The sequence below is a fragment of the Lithobates pipiens genome, unplaced genomic scaffold (assembly GCF_037356315.1).
Source record: "Lithobates pipiens isolate NorthernLeopardFrog02 unplaced genomic scaffold, aLitPip1_a1.2 Scaffold_1, whole genome shotgun sequence".
NCBI classification, from domain to species: domain Eukaryota; kingdom Metazoa; phylum Chordata; class Amphibia; order Anura; family Ranidae; genus Lithobates; species Lithobates pipiens.
In genome coordinates, this window is record NW_027507685.1 from 146638231 (window position 1) to 146661795 (window position 23565).

General features: G+C 43.9%; 1 protein-coding gene across 1 annotated transcript in view; it reads right to left on the minus strand.

The window, feature by feature from the left end:
• Positions 1-23565, minus strand: part of HMCN2 (hemicentin 2) — a 361882-nt gene that overhangs the window by 161077 nt on the left and 177240 nt on the right. The window contains exons 24-27 of the mRNA XM_077478193.1: positions 14544-14816; positions 14356-14439; positions 10683-10874; positions 10466-10596 (exon numbers count right to left, since the gene is read on the minus strand). Of these exons, the coding sequence (XP_077334319.1) occupies positions 10466-10596; positions 10683-10874; positions 14356-14439; positions 14544-14816 (680 nt within the window). The remainder of the gene's footprint in view (positions 1-10465; positions 10597-10682; positions 10875-14355; positions 14440-14543; positions 14817-23565) is intronic.

A 23565-nucleotide genomic window follows, 5' to 3' on the forward strand; every position in this document is an offset into this window, starting at 1 on the left:
TGACCTAAAACTCAATAAAAAAGATTTTACAAAAAAAAATAAAATGTAGTCAACTGGACTTGGTAAACTAGTAAAAGCTGAACTCCAGGAAAACTACTAAATACACAACTGAATTACACCTATGGGAACTGTCTAGTTACATAGTAAGATGTAAAGACACCAGTCCATCCAGTTCAACCTGAGTGAGTGTCTAAAATTGTCCCTATCCCTGTATATTGCATGCTCACATCAGTCCCTACCCTCAAGGAGCCAACAATCCGAGGTCCCCATTCATATACTAGGGCCAATCAGCCTACCAGCATGTCTTTGGAGTGTGGGAGGAAACCGGAGTAAACACATGCAGGCACAGGGAGAACATGCAAACTCCAGGCAGGTAGTGTGGTGGTTGGGATTCAAACCAAAGCAAGCCTGTCTATCCAATAGGGTGACACAAGTCACAAGCGTTGTCACCTCCCCAATAAGCCCAACATGCTGCTTAGTCATCACTCTGCTCTCTCCTCCTGTCAGCAAGTTCATTGTCAACCACATGTGTCCTAGTTTCTACATGCTGCCCTGCCCTCTCTTAGTCTGTGAAGGGGATATTAGGTTGATGGGGATGAAAGACACTTTCAGGTACTTTTTTAGTTGCATGTTAACAAAATACATTTAAGGGATACAAGACTGCATTAAATAATGAATTTTTAGCTTTAAATTACATTATATCATCAGATTAAAATCATATTATAAATAAAACAAAACTGGACAACGACTGCTGATAGAAAGAAACTTCAAAGAACTTTCAAAGTAGAGAATAGGATAAGTGAAACTGCTTTTCCTTTTCCCTAGATGTAAACAAGCATTTAACCTTTGCAGTGTGGGATGGAGTTGGCGTTACATCCCTTCCTTACATAATATGTATCAATTTATGAAACATAAATAGACGTCAGGTAATTTATTCAAACTCCATGTTCTTAGTCACTTAGGGGTAGATTTACTAAAACTGGTGCACTCAGAATCTGGTGCAGCTGTGCATAGTAACCAATCAGCTTCTAACTTCAATTTTTTTCAATTAAGCTTTGGCAAAAAAAAAACTGGAAGCTGATGGGTTTCTAAGCAGAGCTGCACCAGAATTTGCACGCCTCAGTTTTAGTAAATAACCCCCACAGTTACTCTCTCTCATACTGCAAACACCCAATCTATTTTCATGGGTGATCCCAATTTTCGTGGTAACCAGTCTATATATATATATATATATATATATATATATATATATATATATATATATATATATATATATATATATATACATCTATCTATATCTATATATAGATAGATAAATATATATAGATATATATATATATATATATATATATATATATATAGATATATATACACAGTAAGACCTTGGCTTGAGAACATTTTGCAAGACAAGCAAAATTTTTAAATACATTTTGACTTACTATATAAGCGATGTCTTCATATACAAATAGTGTCATGTCACAACTGAGTATACAAGAGAAGAGAGGGGGCGTGGCCTGGACATGGCTGACGAAGATCGCGTTTGAACGGAGCTCCCGTTCAAGTCCTTTCCCATCTGACTCATACAGCTCCTTAGACCGCAGAATGCTCACTGCCAAGCGGCGTTCATCAAAGAGGAACATAGGCACCAACAAACAGACCCCTAAGACCTCACCTCCGGGAGAAATCCAGCGACTATTTCACCGCAACCAGTTGGGCGCCGTGGAAACGAACATGGCGCAGGCACATGCTTCGCACGTGACAGGCCCAGACCACGCTACACAGCCAGCATCTCCGGCAAGCTCTCACAGCCCGGAGATCTTCCCAAGCACTCCACATACCTTCTCGTCGGCTCCCGGAGTGTCTCCGCAACCAAATCTGGCTTATGGAGCAGATGCAGAGCTGAGAGCCATCCTTAAAGCTCTCCCAACCAAAGCTGACATAGAAGCACTGGTGGGCCGGGTGGAAGCGGCCCATCGTAAAGAGCTGCATGTGGTGAAGCAGGAGGTACAGTCCCTCTCTGGCAGACTTACAGCTGGAGAGTCGAACCTGGCGGAAATGGACAGCAGGGTCGCAGCCCTGGAGGCACACAGGACATCCCAGGCAGAGAGATCCTTTTCTTCAACTTCATATGGAGGAGATGGAGGACAGGAGCTGCAGGAATAACCTCAGGCTTCATGGCCTTCCTGAGGCCACGGGTGCGATGGACCTGGAAGCCACAGTAGCGGACATCTTCTGCAGGGTGACCAAATCCAGGGCCGTCTGGAGTATCGATCGGATCCATAGGGTGCTGGGCCCCAGATCGGAGGACCCTGCAAGGCCCAGAGACGTGATTTGCCGCTTGCACCATTATACCCATAAAGACATCATTGCACGCAAAGCCTTGGACATGAGAGATTTAGAACTGGATGGGGCGCCACTAACAATCCTACCTGACATCTCCAGGGCAACCCTACAGTGACGTGTGCTCATGAAACCACTGCTGGAGCTAGCAAGAAGTCAGGGATTCATATACTGCTGGGGTTTTCCCCTGGCGGTGAATTTCCAGAAACAACAACAACAATCATTTGTCCTTTGATCTCCAGAATCACTGCCGGCCCTATTCGCCTTCCTGGGTACAGAGCCGATTGATGTCCCCGACTGGCTAGGCTTTCTGCCAAGGCATCAAGGACGCAGGAATAACCCCATGTCGAGGGGTGGCTTACCCCCCAGACCACCGAGGAACCTAGGAACCGACAATGCTCACGTGAGGAGTCGCTGGGGGCAGGCCGGGAATTCAGATCTCATGAGGGCTGCATCTTCCCTCGGACACAGCGTCTACCAAGATTTCATAATGTCCCGAACACCTAAGTTACATCGCTGACCTCCCAGACCCAAAGGTATGATACCTAACCGCTCTTCAGCTGCTCTGTCAGTTTCACCCCCGGTGCCCAGGTTGGGGATGCACCCATGGGGGGTGGCATGATTTGTATATTCACAACATGGGGGACCCTCACTTGGCAACAGCGGTTGCCGTGGGCCGCTAGGGCGGCATGGGCCTGAAACCAGCACATGGGGACGGAGGGGTGTTGTTCCGGTTGGGTGCGCCCCCGGATCTGGAGCACAGCGTGGGTCCTCAGTCAGGAAAGTGCAACGAACAATGTTACACATACAACGCAAGTTTGGGGGAGATGCTCATAGCTCTGGGTATTGCTGAACTCTTAAGATGAGGGATCACCTGTTTGAACGTTCTGCATATAAGTATTGATATTATCTGCACTGTTTTCCCTATTCTGTAGACAACTGCAAATGATTTAGATCTTTATAACTCTGCACTTAATCACTCAAGTGATTAGGCGGTTGGGTGGGACAGCTGGAGCCCTTTACTTTCACTGGTCATAGTCCGTCTCTGCCCCCAACTAGAACCCGCACTTGCCTCCACTATTAGTGGTGGAGGTACTGTGCCTTTTCAAGTTTCTACTTGTATCCTTAGCAAGCAGGTCTCATAGTTGGGACCTGTACTACATTCCCCTTTACTTTCATCTTCCTTACCCCTTCTTACCCCCTTCTTCTCCCTCTCCCCCCTACTTTAACCCGATACTCCCCCACTATACCTTCAGTAGCCAGGGCGATGGATTCCATAAAAATTGCATCACTTAATGCCAAGGGTCTGAACACCCTGGAGAAGAGGTGCATTTTAATGAATGACCTCTGCAAATCACACGCTGACATTGCTTTCATCCAGGAAACACATTTTAATCATGTGAAATACCCACTCCTTAAAAACAGATTCTTTCCAACGGCTTACCACTCCACCAACCCCTCAGCCAAATCTAAAGGGGTATCCATCCTAATATCAAACTCCCCTGGCAATGCCAAGCAACATTGAGAGACCCAGAGGATCTTTTCATGTTTATCAAGGGACTGGTGGGGGGTACCCCTCTCACGTTGGCCTCAGTTTATACACCGAATGAACACCAGAGTGCCTTCATTGCGCGTGTCCTAAATAACTTTGGGGAGTTTACAATGGGACAACTGATCCTTGGAGGTGACTTCAATGTCCCGCTAATCCCCTCCTCAGACACATCTTCGGGACAATCCTCGATACCTCCCCTGCATAGAAAACGCATAGCTAACTCTCTGCATAAGGCTCAATTGGTGGATGTTTGCCACTAAATGCATTCTGGAGAACATGACTACACTTTTTACTCACACAACAACAAGCTTTACTCTAGGATTGACTACTTTCTTGTACCTCATAGCCAACTACATTCGGTAAAAAACACTTCCATCTGGCAGATCACATGGTCGGACCATGCCCCCATTACCCTTGAATATACACTGACAGGGAGACCCATGTCTGGATCAAAATTCTGGCGGCTGACCGAGAGCCTCATCCAAATCACTGATCTCATGGCAGAAGTAACAAAGGCCATGTCCTTGTACTTCCAAGAAAATTCCACCCCAGACTGCGACTTGGGCACCTTATGGGAAGCGCACAAGGCGGTCATTAGGGGGCTATTAATTAGCCATGCTGCACGGATAAAGAGAGAGCGATAAGAACAGCTGACCAGACTGCTGACCACCATGTCCTCACTAGAAGCACGCCACAAACATGCCCTCTTGAGTCTGAACTAGGGATGGTTCGTAGGCAGATAACTGATCTGTTATATTATAGAGCTAAATCGGCGCTGCAGCGATGTCGATTGTCTGCCTACGTGTCCGGTGATAAATGTGGTAAAACCTTGGCTAGAGTGGTACAGGAACAAAAACAGGCTTCCTACATCCCCACATTATTAATCCGGACGGCCAAAGAGTCACCCTACCTGAACAGTTGTCTGATGAGTTCGGGCATTTCTACTCTAAATTATATAATTTGACGTGCAACCAGCCCTCCCAAACCGATATAGATGACTACAGTGCGACGTCCCAAATGCCTTCCCTGACTGCAGACATACGAGAAGACTTAGAGGTGCCTATTACCATGGAGGAACTCCGCACTGCCATCGGACACATGAAACCAGGTAAAGCCCCAGGACCAGATGGATATCCTATCTCATACTACAACCTTCCTCCCCATACTAGGCCCGCATATGGTGTCATTTTTCAATGCAGTCGGAAATTACATGACTTTCCCTAGAGAGATGCTGAAAGCCCATATATCCCTGATTCCCAAGGAAGATAAGGATCCCACTCTAAGCGGTAGCTATAGACTTATATAAAATTATTCTCCAAAATTCTAGCGTCCCGCTTAGCGCACCATCTCCAAACTCTAGTACACCCAGACCAAGTGGGTTTCATACCCAACAGGGAAGCCTGAGATAATAAACCTCCGCCATGTAGCCAGTAAAAGGAACTCCCCCTGTGTATTCTTGAGCACAGACGGCGAAAAGGCGTTTGATAGGGTACATTGGAATTTCCTGCTTGCAGTACTTATACACATTGGCCTAGGAGACAGGATGTTTAATTGGGTAAGAAAAATCTATTCAAACCCCACAGCGCAAGTGAAAGCGAATGGAATTCTCTCATCGCCTTTTGCTATCTCTAATGGCACGAGACAGGGGTGTCCCCTATCACCTCTCCTCTTCGCCCTCTCACTAGAACCATTCCGATGTAAGATAAGACTGAATTCAGACATCCAGGGACTCATGGTTGGAGACACACACTGTAAGATCGCGGCATACGCGGATGACCTTCTGTTCACCCTATCCAACCCCACGATATCCCTCCCAAACCTCCTTAAGGAATTTGACGCATACGGTAGGCTGTCAAGCTTAAAGATCAATTTTTCCAAGTCAGTAGCCATGGGAATCGCCGTGCTCTCCTGAGTTTTACTCCTCATGCAAACGCACTTCTGCTTTAAATGGACGAGTAAAGCGTTAAAATATCTGGGAACTTTTATCCCAACGGATGTTAAGTGCACTTTTGATCTGAACTTCCCGCCTGTCCTGACAAGGACTCATGTCCTCCTGGAAAAGTCGAGTAGTGGATTACACTCCTGGTTTGGTAGGTGTAATCTTTTAAAGATGAGCATCCTACCTACATTTCTGCACCTCCTCCAGGCTCTCCCTATACACATTCCACTGTACTTCTTCAAGCAAGTCCACACAATGTTCACCCGATTCGTCTGGGCGAATAAAAAACCATGTGAATAAAAAACCCTACATTTCTCTGCCAAAATGACAGGGAGGTTTAGCGTTGCCAGACATCAAGCAATACTACATGGCCTCACACCTAGGTTGCATTCTAGACTGGAGGTGCAATGGGCAGTCCAAACTCTGGGTTAAAATAGAACAGGCTCAAACGAATAGCCCATTAAAAAGCTCGCTCTGGTGCTATGATTCCATCTCTGGAGAACTGAGGAGTCATCCTCTGCTGGGCACCACAGTAGACAGAGCTCCTTCCAGCTTTCCTTAACTTCAACACATTCACCACTGTACCTGGTTTTGGGTCACCCGGACTTCCCACCGGGCCTAGAGCCCAATGAGTATGGCAGCCTGAGGGAAGCTGGCTTGGATTGTGCCGCTAAATTTGTGATTGACAGGCACTGGCCCACTATAGCGTAACTGACTGCACTGACAGGAGTGTTCCGGCTTCCATTCTGGAAGGCAGTGCAGTTGCATCATTTTCTTCATTCGCTACCTAACCCTAGGGATTTTACGAGACAACTAATGGAGTTTGAGGAGGTGTGCCTAGGTACCGACCCGATCACGAAAACCTTATCCAGCATGTATTCCATGCTTAGCAACACCTCGTCACCACCACACTTACTCTACCTTACCAAGTGGGAGAGAGATCTCAACCCCACATTTTCTGAGACACAAAAACAAAAGATTATCAGTTGTGCCCTCCAATCATCCATATGCACCAAAATACAAGAAATGAACTATAAAATCATGTCACGCTGGTATCTCACATCTTCTAGACTGAATAAGTGCTTTCCCAACACCTCAGATCGCCGCTGGCGGTGTGGGAAGGAAGAGGGCTCAATGCTTCACGTGTTTTGGTCTTGTCCCAGCCTACAGAAATTTTGGAGGGAAGTTAGACGCATCACTCAGAAGTTTACTGAGTATGAAATACCAGAGGATGCGGCTTTCTTCCATCTTCACTTATCCGAAGTGGCGATCAAAAAATATAGAAAATTGCTGACCCGTCATCTGCTAAATGCCGCGAAGGCATGCATACCATTACGCTGGAAACAAACATGCCCTCCATCAGTGGTAGATTGGCTGAGGAAGGTGGAGGAGATCAGTAAGTTGGAAGATCTAGTCCTTACAGCTCTCCATAAACATGAGAAATACATAGAAACCTGGACAAATTGGAAAATTTCCATCTATTCAGATGAAGGACTCTCACTCCTGAACCCCTGGCAGAATACACATTATTTATGTTACCAAAGTCCTGAAAGTAACGGTAATATGCTCGCCCACGCACTGGCTGCTCCCCCCTTCTCTCTTCCCCCCCCCCCCTCTTTCCTCTTCTCTTTCTCTCCATTCCTGCTCCCTTCCATCTTCCTACTCCAACTATACCTATTCCCTCTCTGAGCTCGACAGAAAATGGAAAATGCAGGGAGAAGAACTGGCTCACACCAAACACAGACGGACTGGTTGGTCCTTTTTTGCGACCAAGTTTTTGCACTTTGTCTGATGTTCGCAGTCATATTGCATATGAGGTCTGTAATATATATTATGCACTTCCAGATTCTCTGTATTGCTGGGAGTTCTCCCTTAGTTGGTGTTCAATAAAACTTTATATTAGAAAAAAAAAAAAGAGAAGAGAGGCACCTGTAATGTACACACGATAGGATTTTCTGATGAAAAATGTGTGATAGGACCTTGTTGTCGGAGATTCCGACCATGTGTAGGCTCCATCACACAATTTCTGTCACACAAAATTTGAGATCTGGTTCTCAAATTTTCCGACAACAAAATCTGTTTTCGGAAAATTCCGATCGTGTGTACACAATTCCAACGCACAAAGTGCCACGCATGCTCGGAATAAAGCAGAAGAGCAGCACTGGCTATTGAACTTAATTTTTCTCGGCTCGTCATATGTGTTGTACAGCACTGTATTCTTGATGTTTGGAATTTCTGACCAACTTTTTGTGACCATGTGTATGCGAGACGAGTTTGAGTCAACATCCGTCGGAAAAAGTCCCATGGATTTTGTTGTTGGAAAATCCTATTATGTGTACAGGGCATTAGTGTAGCAATATGGTTACATTTAATGAAGGTACAACGTTTAGAAACATATTGCTACACTTATGCCACAGTCCGCCGGACAATCCGCTCGTGTGTGGGCTTCTGCAAACTTTTTGTTCCCAAAAGTCCGGGGGACTTAGAAAGAAGTTTTGACTCAAAATTGTCCGCCGGACTCGGCAGTCTGGCGGACAATCCGTCTGTCTCTGTGCTAGTCCGCCGGACTTTTGAAATGAACGGACTTGCCCACACACGGAGAAAAGTCCGTTCATTTTGAACGTGACTCCAGGTAGATGGGACTAGCGAAGGAAGTGAATGTTGCCGCCTCCATCGGCAAGATTGACACCTCACTAGCCCGTCTACCTGGTATGGACATAAAGGGGAACCCCTATGCCGAAAAAAACGGCTTGGGGGTCCCTCCAAAGTCCATAGCAGACCCTTATCCGAGCACACAGCCCAGCCGGTCAGGAAAGGGAGTGGGGACGAGCGAGCGACACCCCCCCCCCGAGCCGTACTAGGCCACGTGGCCCCCCCACCCAAAGCACCTTGTCCCCATGTTGATGAGGACAAGGGCCTCTTCCCGACAACCCTGGCCATTGTTTGTCGGGGTCTGCGGGCAGGGGGCTTATCGGAATCTGGGAGCCCCCTTTAATAAGGGGGCCCCCAGATCCCGGTCCCCCACCCTATGTGAATGAGTATGGGGTACGATGTACCCCTACCCATTCACCTGGTGAAAAAAGTGTAAATAAAAAAACACAACACAAGTTTTTAAAATAATTTATTAGATAGCTCCGGGGGTCTTCTTCCGTCTTGGGTGGTCCACCCTTATGATGTCACAGACCCAGCATCCTCCGAGACTGTGACATCATAAGGGGTGGGGTCACCATGTGACATCACCCGGTGATCCCACCCCTGTCCCTATATAAGTCGCTGCACAACGCGCCCCTGCCATTGTGGCCAGAGAGAGCATCGTGTCAACATCGCAAGGAAGAAGAGAAGAAGGCGCCGGCAACGTCAGAAGACCGGGCCAACGCTAGTAAAAGAGATATAAGAAGATAGCGGAGGCCCGGCAAGTAGAACCAAAGAGCGGGACAAGACCCCAAAGTCGGAAGAAGACCCCTGGATGGCGGCGACGACGAAGAAGAAAGCCAGGCTCCTCTGCTAGTAGAAAAGCTAGCAAAAGAGCAGAAGATAGCAGAGGAGTCCGGCGAGAAGACCCCCCAAGAGGGAAGAAGACCACCGGAGCTGTCAAATTATTTTAAAAACTTGTGTTGTGTTTTTATATTTACGCTTTTTTCACCAGGTGATTGGGTAGGGGTACATCGTACCCCATACTCATTCACATAGGGTGGGGGGGCGGGATAAGCCCCCCGCCCGCAGACTCCGACAACCAATGGCCAGGGTTGTCGGGAAGAGGCCCTTGTTCTCATCAACATGGGGACAAGGTGCTTTGGGGTGGGGGGGCCGCAGGGCCCCCCTTCCCCAAAGCACCCCCCCATGTTGAGGGAATGCGGCCTGGTACGGCTCAGGAGGGGGGGCGCTCGCTCGCCCCCACCCCCTTTCCCGACCGGTCGGGCAGCGTGCTCGGATAAGGGTCTGCTATGGACTTTGGGGGGACACCCACGCTGTTTTTTTGACATAGGGGGTTCCCCTTAAAGTCCATACCAGGTAGACGGGCTAGCGAGGTGTCAATCTCACCGATGGAGGCAGCAACATTCACTAGTCCCATCTACCTGGAGTCACGTTCAAAATGAACTGACTTTTCTCTGTGTGTGGGCAAGTCCGTTCATTTCAAAAGTCCGACGGACTCCCACCATAGTCCGGCGGATTGTCCGCCGGAAAAGTCTGGTCGTGTGTGGGCAGGTCCGCTCATTCGAAAAGTCCGGCGGACCTCCGCTGCAAAGTCCGGTGGTTTGTCCGCCAGATAGTCCGATCATGTGTACATGGCATTAGAGGTGCCTCTCTTCTCTTTTATACTCTGTAGCTCCTGCTGGACTTTACTTCTAATCCCCTTGTGGAGGCTGCTATTTGTGGATGGAAGCTTCCTGGTCACAACCTGGTCACATTGCTATAATCTTTTTATATGGACTATGAACTGAAGGTCCTATGAATAAATGGTTGTGGAAAAAATCTTTTGAGTTTCCATTATTTCTTGAGGATATTTACATAGATATACAAATGCTTTGGATTACAAGCAATGAAATGAGTTATGCTTGCAATCCAAGGTTTTGCTGTATATGGATATTTATGTGGACATGCTTCTTACATGTCCCTATAATGCGATAACTTACTATTTTGTTATCTTTGCTCCAAGTGACTACCGGGAAGGGGACTCCATTCACTTCACAGCCCAAACTCAAAGGCTGATTGGCCATCAGTGAGATATTCTGTGCCTGTCCATTCTCTAGTATCCTTGGTGGTGCTGAGGAGGCAATAATATAATAAGTTTTCCATTCACTCCACAAACTGCAAACATTAGCAGCTGTCATGTGAGATCTTATCCCTTACCATATACCACCAGCTTAGTCTTCTTTCTTGCTGAGCCAGCTTCATTAGTAGCCAAGCATATGTAGTCTCCAGTATGATTTGGCAATGGTGATTCAATCAGTAAGGAGCCATTGCCCAGCTGGGTCATCCCTGGTACATTACTGGTAAGAAATACTCCATTTTTTAGCCAGCGAACAAGTGGGGTGGGAGTACCTGTGTGAATAAGCACATAAAGTATTTGTTGGTTCATTATGCACATCTGTGTTATTGTTATCAGGCACCGACATAATCCAACAAAGAATGCATTGCCAGAGACAAAACATGCCTAGATCAATTCAGCCAATGCCAATTTACAAAGGGCACACCATTCAATCTGTACTGTTTTCCTTGTTAGAGGGTTATGCCTAGTAGTGGACTTCCTGACATTTTTTTTTGCAAGTGTCCATTCAAATGAATGTGGCAGCATATAGTACAGTGGTGTGAAAAAGTGTTTGCCCCCTTCCTCATTTCCTGTTCCTTTGCATGTTTGTCACACTTAAGTGTTTCGGAACATCAAACCAATTTAAACAATAGTCAAGGACAACACAAGTAAACACAAAATGCAATTTGTAAATGAAGGTGTTTATTATTAAAGGTGAAAAAAAATCCAAACCATCATGGCCATGTGTGAAAAAGTGATTGCCCCCTAAACCTAATAACTGGTTGGGCCACCCTTAGCAGCAACAACTGCAACCAAGCGTTTGCGATAACGTGCAATGAGGCTTTTACAGCGTCCTGGAGGAATTTTGGCCCACTCATCTTTGCAGAATTGTCCTAATTCAGTTACATTAGAGGGTTTTCGAGCATGAACGGCCTTTTTAAGGTCATACCACAACATCTCAATAGGATTCAGGTCAGAATTTTGGCTAGGCCACTCCAAAGTCTGCATTTTGTTTTTCTTCAGCCATTCGGTGGTGGACTTGCTGGTGTGTTTAGGATCATTGTCCTGCTGCAGAACCCAAGTTCGTTTCAGCTTGAGTACACGAACAGATGGTCGGACATTCTCCTTCAGGATCTCTTGGTAGACAGCAGAATTCATAGTTCCTTTTATCACGGCAAGTCTTCCAGGTCCTGAAGCAGCAAAACAGCCCCAGACCATCACACTACCACCACCATATTTTACTGTTGGTATAATGTTCTTTTTATGAAATGCAGTGTTCCTTCTACGCCAGATATACTTGGACACACACCTTCCAAAGAGTTCCACTTTTGTCTCATCGGTCCACAGAATGTTGTCCCAAAAGTCTTGGGGATCATCAAGATGTGTTGTGGAGAAATTGAGACGACCTTTGATGTTCTTTTTGCTCAGCAGTGGTTTTCTCCTTGGAACTCTGCCATGCAGGCCATTTTTGCCCAGTCTTTTCCTGATGGTGGAGGCATGAACGCTGACCTTAACTGAGGCAAGTGAGGCCTGCAGTTCCTTGGACGTTGTTGTGGGGTCTTTTGTGACCTCTTGGATGAGTCGTCGCTGCGCTCTTGGGGTAATTTTGGGCGGCCGGCCACTCCTGGGAAGGTTCACCACTGTTCCATGGCTTTGCCATTTGTGGATAATGGCTCTCACTGTGGTTCGCTGGATTCCCAAAGCTTTGGAAATGGCTTTATAACCCTTTCCAGACTGATAGATCTCTATTACTTTCTTTCTCAATTGTTCCTGAATTTCTTTGGGTCTCGGCATGATGTGTAGCTTTTAAGGATCTTCTGGTGGACCTTACTGTGTCAAGCAGCTCCTATTTAAGTGATGCCTTGATTGTGAACAGGTGTGGCAATAATCAGGCCTGGGTGTGGCTAGAGAAATTGAACTCAGGTGTGGACAACCACAGTTATAGTATGTTTTAACAAGGGGGGCAATCACTTTTTCACACAGGGCCATGATGGTTTGGATTTTTTTTCACCTTTAATAATAAACACCTTAATTTACAAATTGCATTTTGTGTTTACTTGTGTTGTCCTTGACTATTGTTTAAATTGGTTTGATGTTCGGAAACACTTAAGTGTGACAAACATGCAAAGGAACAGGAAATGAGGAAGGGGGCAAACACTTTTTCACACCACTGTATATGTAGTACAATGAGGGACACTGTAGGAATTAAGGCCCCCAACCGGAATGTCTTTCTCAAAAACCCACTTTGCTAAGCCAACTCAGGGTTTTCTCCCTATGACCATTTTCAGACACACTGTTACTTGAAGTAGTGACTCTAGGAAGGTCCAGGTACACCAAGATGAAAGGGGTCAGTTTGTCCCCAAACTACATTGTGCAATAATTTCACCAATCTGGCTTTAGAATACATTAGGAATCCCTCAGAAAACAAGATAAAGCTTGTGGTGGCTTGCTATTCCTGCTACTGACACCAATATAAGCAGATAGAAGATGCCATAATGCAGAGTAACCCTGTACTCCTAAAAGACCAATAAGACCCTATGATTATCACGTATAGACACAGTAACCAAATATGCAGCCCATACTTTTAACTTGTAATAGGAACCCTAAGTAGCTCTTATCTACAGTAACTGCTGTGATTTAACATTGACCAGTAAACTGTAACTTTTAACCTACTGGTAACTTTTTATAATTATTGAAATTTGGACAGTACTCTTCATTTGGTTACTAATATTAGATGGTCACATACATAGTATTTCAATTGCTACTGTGATATAATTTGTTCTGTTAAAGATCTAGCTAGAGAATGCTGTGGGAACTGGAACGTGGAACTACCTCCCAAATTGTAGAGTTTATTCATCACGAATATGTGCGTTCATGCTCCATTTCTGTAAGACCAAGATCATTAGCTTATGTAGGCATTATAATCCTGCTCTAAGCCCTTGGACACACGGTCGGAGATTCCGACGGAATGTGTCCGGTCGGACCGTTTTGTTGGATATTCCGACTGTGTGTGGTCTCCATCGGACTGTTTCCGTCGGAGTATCCGACGGACCAAGTTTTCCAACTTGTTGGTAAATTTTTCCTACAAAATGTTCCGATCAGACATACTCCGATCATGTGTAGAGAATTCCAGTAGGAGAAAGTGCCACGCATGCTCAGATCAAATTCCTACACCAAAGCTATTGGCTACTAGCATGAACGTACTCCCGTCGTAACGAAATAACATCATCATGTCGGATTTTCCGACAACTTTGTCCAACCGTGTGTATACAACAGTTTCAGACAAAATCCAAGATTTGGTTGTCGGAATCTCCGACCGTGTGTACAAGGGCTTAGACAGAATATCCAAACAAGAAATTGGTCAAACCACTGGTAAACAACAAACATTTTGGTTACTGTATCTACTATGTTGTATTGTCATGAAGCTAGTGCATTGCTCTTCATTGTTCTACCAGACAATATGCTCCTGTGCAAAGTGTCTGAAAGAAGGGTGCTTGGGTTCCCCAAAGAAATTCTTATGTTTGTTTAAGGGAGAATCTGGTTGGTTTGAATAGGCTACAAAAAGGTATTTTTAGACAATTTTAAACATAAGACCCAAATGATGTATAGCAAAATTCTCCTCAGTATTCCATTTGCCATATAAAAAATGAATTGGATGTATTTGTCATACCAACCTATCATGATCCAGCTAGAAAATTAATTTGATTCTATGCTCTTTCTTGTTCAGCTATGGGCATTAAAGGGCTGGCTGAAACATATTTAATAAACACTCACCTTGCACAGGGCATGCCAGGGTAATAGGCTCATAGGCTGTCTGTTCCAACAGAAAATCAGAGTTGTCCTTGAAGTTTGGCTGCTCTGGAAAAGACACAAAAATGATAATAATATTATCACCAGTTACTAAATTAAAGGGTTCCTGTATTTATTTACAGCAATGGATGTGATTATGGTTTAGTGCTTACCCAGAACTTCTAGCCTAAATTCCAGTGAATCTTCTCCGGCACTGCTAATAGCAACACAGCGGTAATTCCCAGAATCAGAGAGTTGAACCTCCATGACACTGATACTGCCATCAGGCCCTTGTAAGAAGTCCTGGTCTCCTACCCTCAAGGCTACACCATCTTTATACCAACTAAGATCTGGTGTTGGGTCTCCATGAGCTACGCAGGGAAGAACCACTGAGCGTCCAAGAAGAGTCTTTAAGACCTTTGGTCCTGGATGGACACGTGGTGGAACTGTAATTGAAAAAAGCATTAAAAATCATATCATTCTATTGTCCAGTGCACTTAAAAAGAGCTAAAAAAAACACAATTACAAATTAATTATGTAATTTTTATTACTTTTAGCTATTTAAAATATAGAGATTGAATTAGTATCCCCAAACCCCTATTTAGTCTAAGATAGTTGAGCCAGCATACATTTTGAAGCTGTTGATTCTGTTGCATTTAGATTGTTCCAAAATTAGGTAAAAGTGTATTTTTTAAGATTGTGTACAGAGCAGAGAATGTTAAAAAAAAAAAAAAAAAATTTATTTTCTGTCCGTGTCTAATTGTGGAGAGATACCCCTTTAATTCTTTTTCACAACAGGAAGTGAGAGTAAATCTTTCCAAAGTGAGGAGAAATCCCATCTTAGATAGGGGTTACCAAAATGGGTGTGTCCATTGGAAGATTTATCCTTAACTCCTATTCCAGAGACAAATGCAACATTTTGGATTTCCCATCACAGTCATTCCTGATGACAGTGCTCACCATAAGGCTTAGAGGTTGATTCTCCCCAGCAGAGATAAAGAAAGACAGCAATAAAAATACATCAGAGATTCTAACCCATCTTGCTGGAATAATGTTTGTTACTCTTATCTAGGTCTCTGTTGGAGGACTTCCTGTTTCCTCTGATATCTGTCAGACCTCTAAAATGGAGACCCTGACATCATTAACAGTAGAGATGTTTCTAACCTTTATCTAAAACTAAAAAAAGTTCTGGAGTTGGACTTGAAGACCTGGCTTCCGGACCCTATAACCACATTTTGACCTTATAAACAAAGTTCTTCCTTGCAAACACACGGGCAGCCTGAAAGATCCATACCTAGGTATAGGATGACATAAACTCATATGCTGAGAATCTCTCATGTATGTACATGTTTAATGCTAGAAAATAATGCAACAGTTAATTGCTGAGTTGATATCATCACACAGTGTTGTGGTTAGGTGTCTGAAGTCTGAACACAATGGACTCAGTTTCATCTATCAGCATCCGTAGCACCTGCTCCCTCTGTCTGGGCCGGAGACTCAATGCCGTCATCATCTTCCTCTGATATGTGCAGACAGTGCTGGTGGAAAGCTGCACTTTGTTACAGAAGAATTCCCCCAGGACAACCCATCTCCTACATACACTGTGATTCAGCACAAAGAGTGAGCCAAGGTCAGCCTTTTAAAGTGATTAACTTCATACACCAACTGAAAAGCAAGACAAGACAGTGTGCAAACTATACTGCTATGTAAGGCTGCCACCTTTCCTAAGAAAATAATACTTATTGTACTTACCATCACATTCTGGTACAGTACCAGCCAGGAGACAGTCCTACTTCTATGACACAGTGACAGTACTAAGGGTGGCCAGAAAAGTTTACAATTTTGAACATTTTGCTGTTTTTTTACTCCTGGGGTCCAGCCAAAAATCCTCATTATGAAACAAGTAGATTTCAGTTTTGACTATAAAACTTCCTTTCTGATCCTTTGCTAAGAAGCAGAAGAAGGGATCAAAGTAACACACGTGTACCTCAAGCTAAAGGTGTTGATATACATTCAGCCAAATACCCATATGCTGGGTAGGAGAGAATGTGCCGAGTTGAATGGCATAGTGCACAATTCTGCATCTGCCAGGCATTAGGCCAATCTGAATTTCACACATGGTTGAAGCAACATGCATAATAGATGCCCCTGCCATCCATTGTTTGTCTGAAATTGGAACACCAGCTAAAATGTTACGGTTAATTTTGTGAGCACAGGTTTTCGAGCTTCTATCGAATTGTTGCTCTGTGTCCTCTTTGCAGAGATTTCCCTCCTTTCCTGTCCATAAGACTGCCCAGGAAAGAAGGGTAAATCCCTCAATAGAGAATCAAGAAGCAATATAATCTGCCAGAGGAGCACAAGCTGGCCATACACTTTTTAAACTTTTAAGAATTCGCCTGTCTGACCCCTCTCAGTCCCACCAGACACCCTTCAATTGAATAAATATCAATGAACTGCATCACAGAATTATTAATCTATACAGCAGCTGTCTATAAAGTAAAATAACTGTCTTAACATAGAAATACAAAGAGCAGCACTAGCTCTGATTGTCCACTGTAAAAATATATGAATAAATAAAAATATAAATTAAATTAAATATAGTGCATTTAATCAAAAGTTGCATACAGGATATTATTCTACCTACTGGAGGCTCTGACCAATGGGGGGAAGAGCAGGTTCTGTAGCAAACCTGATAGAGCATGTCGAGAAAGTTGGAAAAGAGAATTTCAAGTTCCACAAGGTGCTGGAGACAGGTGACGTGTTGGTGTTATATGCTTGGGATTTTGTGTCTGTACTGTAAAAGCTTCCCCTGGGTCCATAGAAAGACCTCTACTGTTATGCAAGTTGTGCTGATTTCTTAACTCGGTCTGGGGAATGCTTAGAGCATATATTGGTGGTGATGATCACTAATTGGTGGAAGCTTTTGTATTTCCCTCTATGTCCTATTGGGGAGTAGATTCCTTTATTTCCTGTTCTATGAATACAACAAGAAAATTAAATCTCTCTAAAATCTCTCTAAAATCTGCTATTCACAGCTTGAAGCAACACCCGACTCAACAAATGTGGATTGATCAGTTGACTTTTGCCGAAACTCTCTAACAGTAGCAGTCTTTCTATGGATGAAGGGGAAGCTTTTACAGTACAGTCACATAATCCCATGTATATAACACCAACACGTTACCTGTCCCTAGATCCTTGAGGTGCTTGAAATTCACAAATCATTAGTAAGACCTCATCTGGAATACACAATTCAGTATTGGGCACCAGTTCACCAAAAGGATATTAGGGAACTGGAGAAAGTACAGAGAAGGGCAACCAACTGATAAAAGACATGTAGGAGCTCAGCTATAAGGTTGATCCAGGGACTATCCAATTGCCTCTCGGGGGATCAGGAAGGAACATTTTCCCCTGCTGGAGCAAATTAGATCATGCTTTGCTGATTTTGTTTGCCTTCCTCTGGACCAACTGTAGATATAGGAATGTGTAAAGGGGTTAGATGATTTATTCCCCCTTTTATTGGTTGAACTAGTTGGATGTGTTTTTTTTCAACCTAACTATGTAACTATGAAAATGCTGGGTGGAAAATTGATGGCCAAGCAATGACTGCATCCAATCAGATGCAGTCACTGTTCAGGTATCCTGACAGCTGTCACTTGGCAAAGGAGATTTATCCATGTATGACGTATAGCATGAATGGAATAATTTGTTACATTTCTTTCATTCACACTGGTTCACACTAGTACAATGCGAGAACCTGCAAATCCAGTGACAGGTTCCCGCAATCGCACAGTGGTTCACACTGAGATCCACTGCGGGTGTCAATGTAAAGTTAACGGCACCCCCATATTGGTCAGCAGATTGCAGTGCGAACTGTGAAATGGGGCAGGAATCGTATCGCATCAGTGTGAACACCCGTGCGATCCGATTCCAGTGTGGACCAAAAAAGGGTCCTGCACCATTTTGGTGGGAATGTGATGCGATTTCAGCCATACAGACATTGCATGTGATCTGAACAGCAATGCGGTGCGAATCACATGCAATGTCTGGCATCGCACTAGTGTGAACCAGACCCCAAGCTAAAAGTTTCTGTCCCCATATTGGCGAGAACCTAAAATTCTGTGTATTATTTTTGGTCCTGTGCACAATGATCACCAAGATTTATCGAGAGGTTAATTTCCCTAACAGAGACCTAAACAGCAAAACAACCTTCTCTACTCTCAAACCTTTCCCTGGTCCAAAACCTTTCCCTTTTACCTAATACAAAACAAAAAGAAAATGTTTTACCTTTAGATACCCCCTTTACATTTACAGATTTTTGGTTAAACATTTGTAAAAATATTGATTTTTCTCTTAAACAGTGATAGTATACAATAACACAAGACTGTCTATGCAAACTATCCTACAGAGTAGGGACAATGGTCGTGTAAGGAGCAAGATAGCTGGGATGTTATTATAGATTGTTCTTTGCTGAATGAGGTTCCGTTCTTTGTATAGACCAAGCTGGAGTGTGTCTTTGCGTGTGTCAGTCCTTGTGGGTTGCAGGCTGCTTTCTCTATCAGTCTACATAAATACAAGATATAGGTTTAACCCTTGTGTATTCGGACACAGAGGACAAACAGCAGTGGCCAGTGTCATGCAAGGTTTATGTCTAGGCCTCATGACAGGACATGTCCATGTTGTGATGACAGACTGTGAAGGAAGTGGCTAACTATGACTGTATGTTTCAGAAGGAAGGGCAGGGGAGGATGGGAACCAGATGTTTCATAGTTTTGGTTTCTACTTGGCACTTTCATCCATTCTCAAAACATCCCATCACCTCAGCAGCGATATGATAATTACACAGAGGGCTCTCAGGCCTTCAGCTCCGAGCTTCTGTGAAAACCCCCAATGAATACTAAATTAAAGAACACGCGTCCCAACAAAAACTTTTCTGGCGTTTCTTGTGTCAGAGATCTTAAGATCTCTAAATATAACCTATTAACAATTTTGCTACCATATTTTGTGCTGGGAGGGTTGTAAATTTACTGGGCAATAACTTACTGTGTTCACCCTGCTTGAAGTAGTAGTAAATAAGTCAACACCCTTTGTATGTGAGGGAAATCAAGATCTTTACCGGGTCATCAAAAAAAACACATTTTTTTGGGGGCTGCATAGTACCCCTTACTGAGGTGACAGACATCTTGATAAAGGGATCCCATATGCCCCCAGAATGTTTATTTTTATGTCAATCAGTGCTTTGATTAATTAGACATACAGAATACAACATGCCAAAAAATAATACAAGAAAAATGAAATAAATACCAGACAAGAAGAGAAGGTGTACAAATGAATAAACCAGGGGTGTCCAACCTGCGACCCAAGACCAAAGGAATCAATGCCTGTAAATGTTGACGCGTTTCAGCCTATTACACAGGCCTTAGTTATAATGAGATTGCCTTTTATTGGATGGATTGAATACAATATTATATGTCTTATTTTTGAAACTTAGTGGTGCTGATTTCTTTCTCTTTTATTGGATGTTTGAATGCCTTAATACTGTGTCTACTGTGTCTTCATCTCATCCTGTTAATCTCCAAGGGTTATCTTGGGGTAGTAGCACTTTTTTAAATGTTGTATGTTCTGCGGCCCAAGACAATTATGAATGCGGCCCAACACAAAATTGTAAACTTAAAAATTTAGATTTTTTGGGGGAATTTTTTTTGTAAAAATGCATTAAGACTTAGCAACTTAGCGGCCAAAGAAAGAAAAGTGTAAGTTTACTGGACTTTTATAAGTTTTATTTTCCCAAAGAAAAAAATATTCCACTCTTCACAATCTTGCCTTCTTTATGTCATCAGTTTTCGGCAGCACCTATATTTTTGAGCAACTATTATCGAGGATGAAGCACGCAAAGTGCAAAATTAGAACCAAAATATCTGATGAGCACCTTAAGAATTCATTGAGAATTGCTACCGAATCCATCAAACCAGATATACATAGTTACATAGTTAGTAAGGTTGGATTAAGACACCAGTGAGTGTCTACAATTGTCCCTATCCCTGCACATTGCACACTCGGTCACTACCCTCAAGGAGCCCACAATCTAAGGTCCCCATTCATATGCTAATTTTGGACAGAAGCCAATTAACCTACCTGCATGTCTTTGGAGTGTGGGGGGAAACCGGAGTACCCAGAGGAAACCCATGCAGGCACAGGGAGAACATGCAGACTCCAGGCAGGTAGTGTCATGGTTGGGATTTGAGCGAGTGACCCTGTTTTACTGCTAGGCAAGAGTGCTAACTACTACACCACTGTGCCGCCCATATTGATGAGTTCCTTTATCAAAAACAGTGTAAAATATCACAATAATTTTATATTGCCCTCTTTTACTTTTATATAAAAAAATATTATAAAAAAATGAAGTTTTTTTACTCATATAGGTACTTGTGATCTGACTGACTTTTTCTGCTCATCAGCTATCCTTAGGTTCCATGATGCTGGCTTAAAATTGCTATATCTACAGGAGTTTTGTGTTCTGCCTGTAGAAGCAGCTCAATTTTATCCAATTTTATGTGTCCATGCACATTAGAACCATTACAGGCATATTTTGACCTCAACGCTTTAAAGGCAGGAAAAAAAAACCCTTCTGGTTTGTAGCTTACTGGCAGAAGAAAACGCAAAACTCTCCTAAACTCGTTTAAACTTTGCACAAAAAACGCTCTATATAAGCATTTTTTCCTGCCAAGAGAAATGGCATTTTTTAAGCCCAGTGTGCATGGAGCTTTATTGTTAGTGTATTTTGTGTGGCCCAAGACATTATCTCTTCCAATGTGGCCCAGGAAGGTGAAAAGGTTGGATAACCCTGACATCAACAAAGAAAAGTACATGGGTGAAATCAGACCTTGAGCCTCAGGTGTCTTTTTTATCCACATTCTGGATGGAAACAACACTGAGAAGTATAACTGTTAACCTGACACATATTCAGACAACTTTGTGGAGGTAACCCCCTTAGGGGTGCAATCTAGGTTTGAAGGTGGCTGGGGATCATGCTTAATAAGGGTAAAGTTCAAGTGGTCTACACTGATGACAGAGGGCCGACTGAGGCAAAAAAAAAGAATGGAAGGAAAAAGACGTGGGAAGAGTCCACAAGAGGAACAGGACAAAATAAAGAAAAGGGAAAATGATAATTAGGGTAGCAACAGGGGAAACAGGCATGGGAGAACGATGGGGGTTAGACACTCCATAAACAGCTATGCACGCAAAGGCAAATGCCAACCAAAAACAGTGATGCAAAAACTTGTGTCAAGTTCAAGCCAGAGCATGGAACCCCCCTGTGCCTATAAAGACAATCTAAGGAGTCCACCTCTTTCTGAAAGACTCATAAGTATCATGCTGGTGGACGATCAGTTCCTCATTATTATCATCTGACAAACTTCGGCACGCCGCGCTAACATGGTTGGGGTCATTATGGTACACCAGTACCTGGGGATAGGGGTGTTGGCTGTGGGTATGAAAAACTGGAGAAGTGACTTTTTAGGCTGAGAGAGTGCATGGGAACTCTAAAAGAAGTACAGGTTTAGGAATGTGCTTAGTTGTAGAGGAGGCAACAATGACAAAAATACAGGTGCTTTATTTTGTGCATTAAGGCTGGGTTCACACTGCTGCGGGGGGAGATCCGGATGTGATTCGCACCGCAAATCACATCCGATCTCCGTAGCGATGCGAGTACAGCCATACAGATAGTATGGCTGAATTCGCAGCGCTCCCGCAGCAAACTCGCACGGGACCCTTTTTTTGGTCCGCAACAGAATCGGATCGCATGGGGGTTCACACCATGCGATCCGATTCCTGTGCGAGTCGGCAGATCGCACTGCGATATGCGGACGGATCTGGGGGTGTCATTAACATAACATTGACACTCCCAGCCGTCCGCATAGGGCAGTGTGAACTGCCGGCGGGAGGTGTGCGATGCGGGAAAACGCCGCGGATTCGCGGCGTTCCCGCATCGCAGCGGTGTGAACCCGGCCTAAAAGTTATTCTTAAAAGATCTTGCAGCTTTAATTTTCCTTTTTTGCTAAATACATCACACAGGGTCCTAATATGTGTTAGACAGTTACTAATAACAATTTAAAAAAAGTTTTGACAGAGCAAGTTGGAATTTGATTAGATTCCACTTTTGCTCTGTTGCTTTTAAATCAGTCCAAGAATATTCATTTTGGATTTATATTGCTGATTGAAAAAATTAGATTACAGTGTGAAGACAAAATACACACATTTTCTTAATAGATAAGAGCTCTTTGTACTAAAAATAGATATTACATTTTATGTTTTCATTTTATCTGGCTGTTACTGTGCTTATTAAAGCCAAAAGCCATAAAACAATAAACAGAGTAACATAAGCAGACAGCAGCCCATGTGACCTCTACAACGCCATCCAGGGCCTCTAATAAGGCAGTACAACTGGTCTTTTTGTACTGGGCCCAGACCTCATCAGCTAAACAGGGGCCCAAGAGCAACTTTATTGCTCATTTTTTCCTAAATGAATACATGGATTTTACTAGGCCACACCCCTGCCCCAACTTGTTTACCAGGGCTTAAAGTGGTTGTACACCATGTACAACCACTTTTACCTACAGGTAACCCTATATTAAGGCTTACCTGTAGGTGCTTGAAATATCTCCTAAACCTCCTCTGTTTAGGAGATATTTACTAAAAAGACAAGAGCTGACGTCATCGGCGCATGCGCCCTTTAGAAAGGGCACATCGAGCCGTTTCTGGCATGCGCGGGAGTGACGCCACGTGACTCCGGCCAGTCACAGAGCTGGAGTTTGTGGCCCCAGAAGGAAGAAGGGCGAAGATGGACACTGCCTGCTAGTGAGGACAACGGAGACATCGCAGGCTTCGGTGTCAGGTAAGTGACACATAATGGGCTACTATGCGATGCATAGAAGCCCATTATGCTTTACCTTTGCAGATAAATAAAGAGGAGGTTCAGGGTTTACGTCCTCTTTAAATTGAATTTCCCTGGGCCCCAGCAGGTCAACAGAGGGTCCCAGGAAGTGGGACTTTTTTTCATTGTTGGGGCGTAAGGGGGTAAAGTCAGTGTTGCTGTTTTGATGCACCCCAGGGAGGTAGGTGGGGTTTGGGCAGGCCCGGTCAGGAAGGCTATACAAGGTCCCATAATTTCTAATAGCAGCCCTGCAGCCATTTATGAGC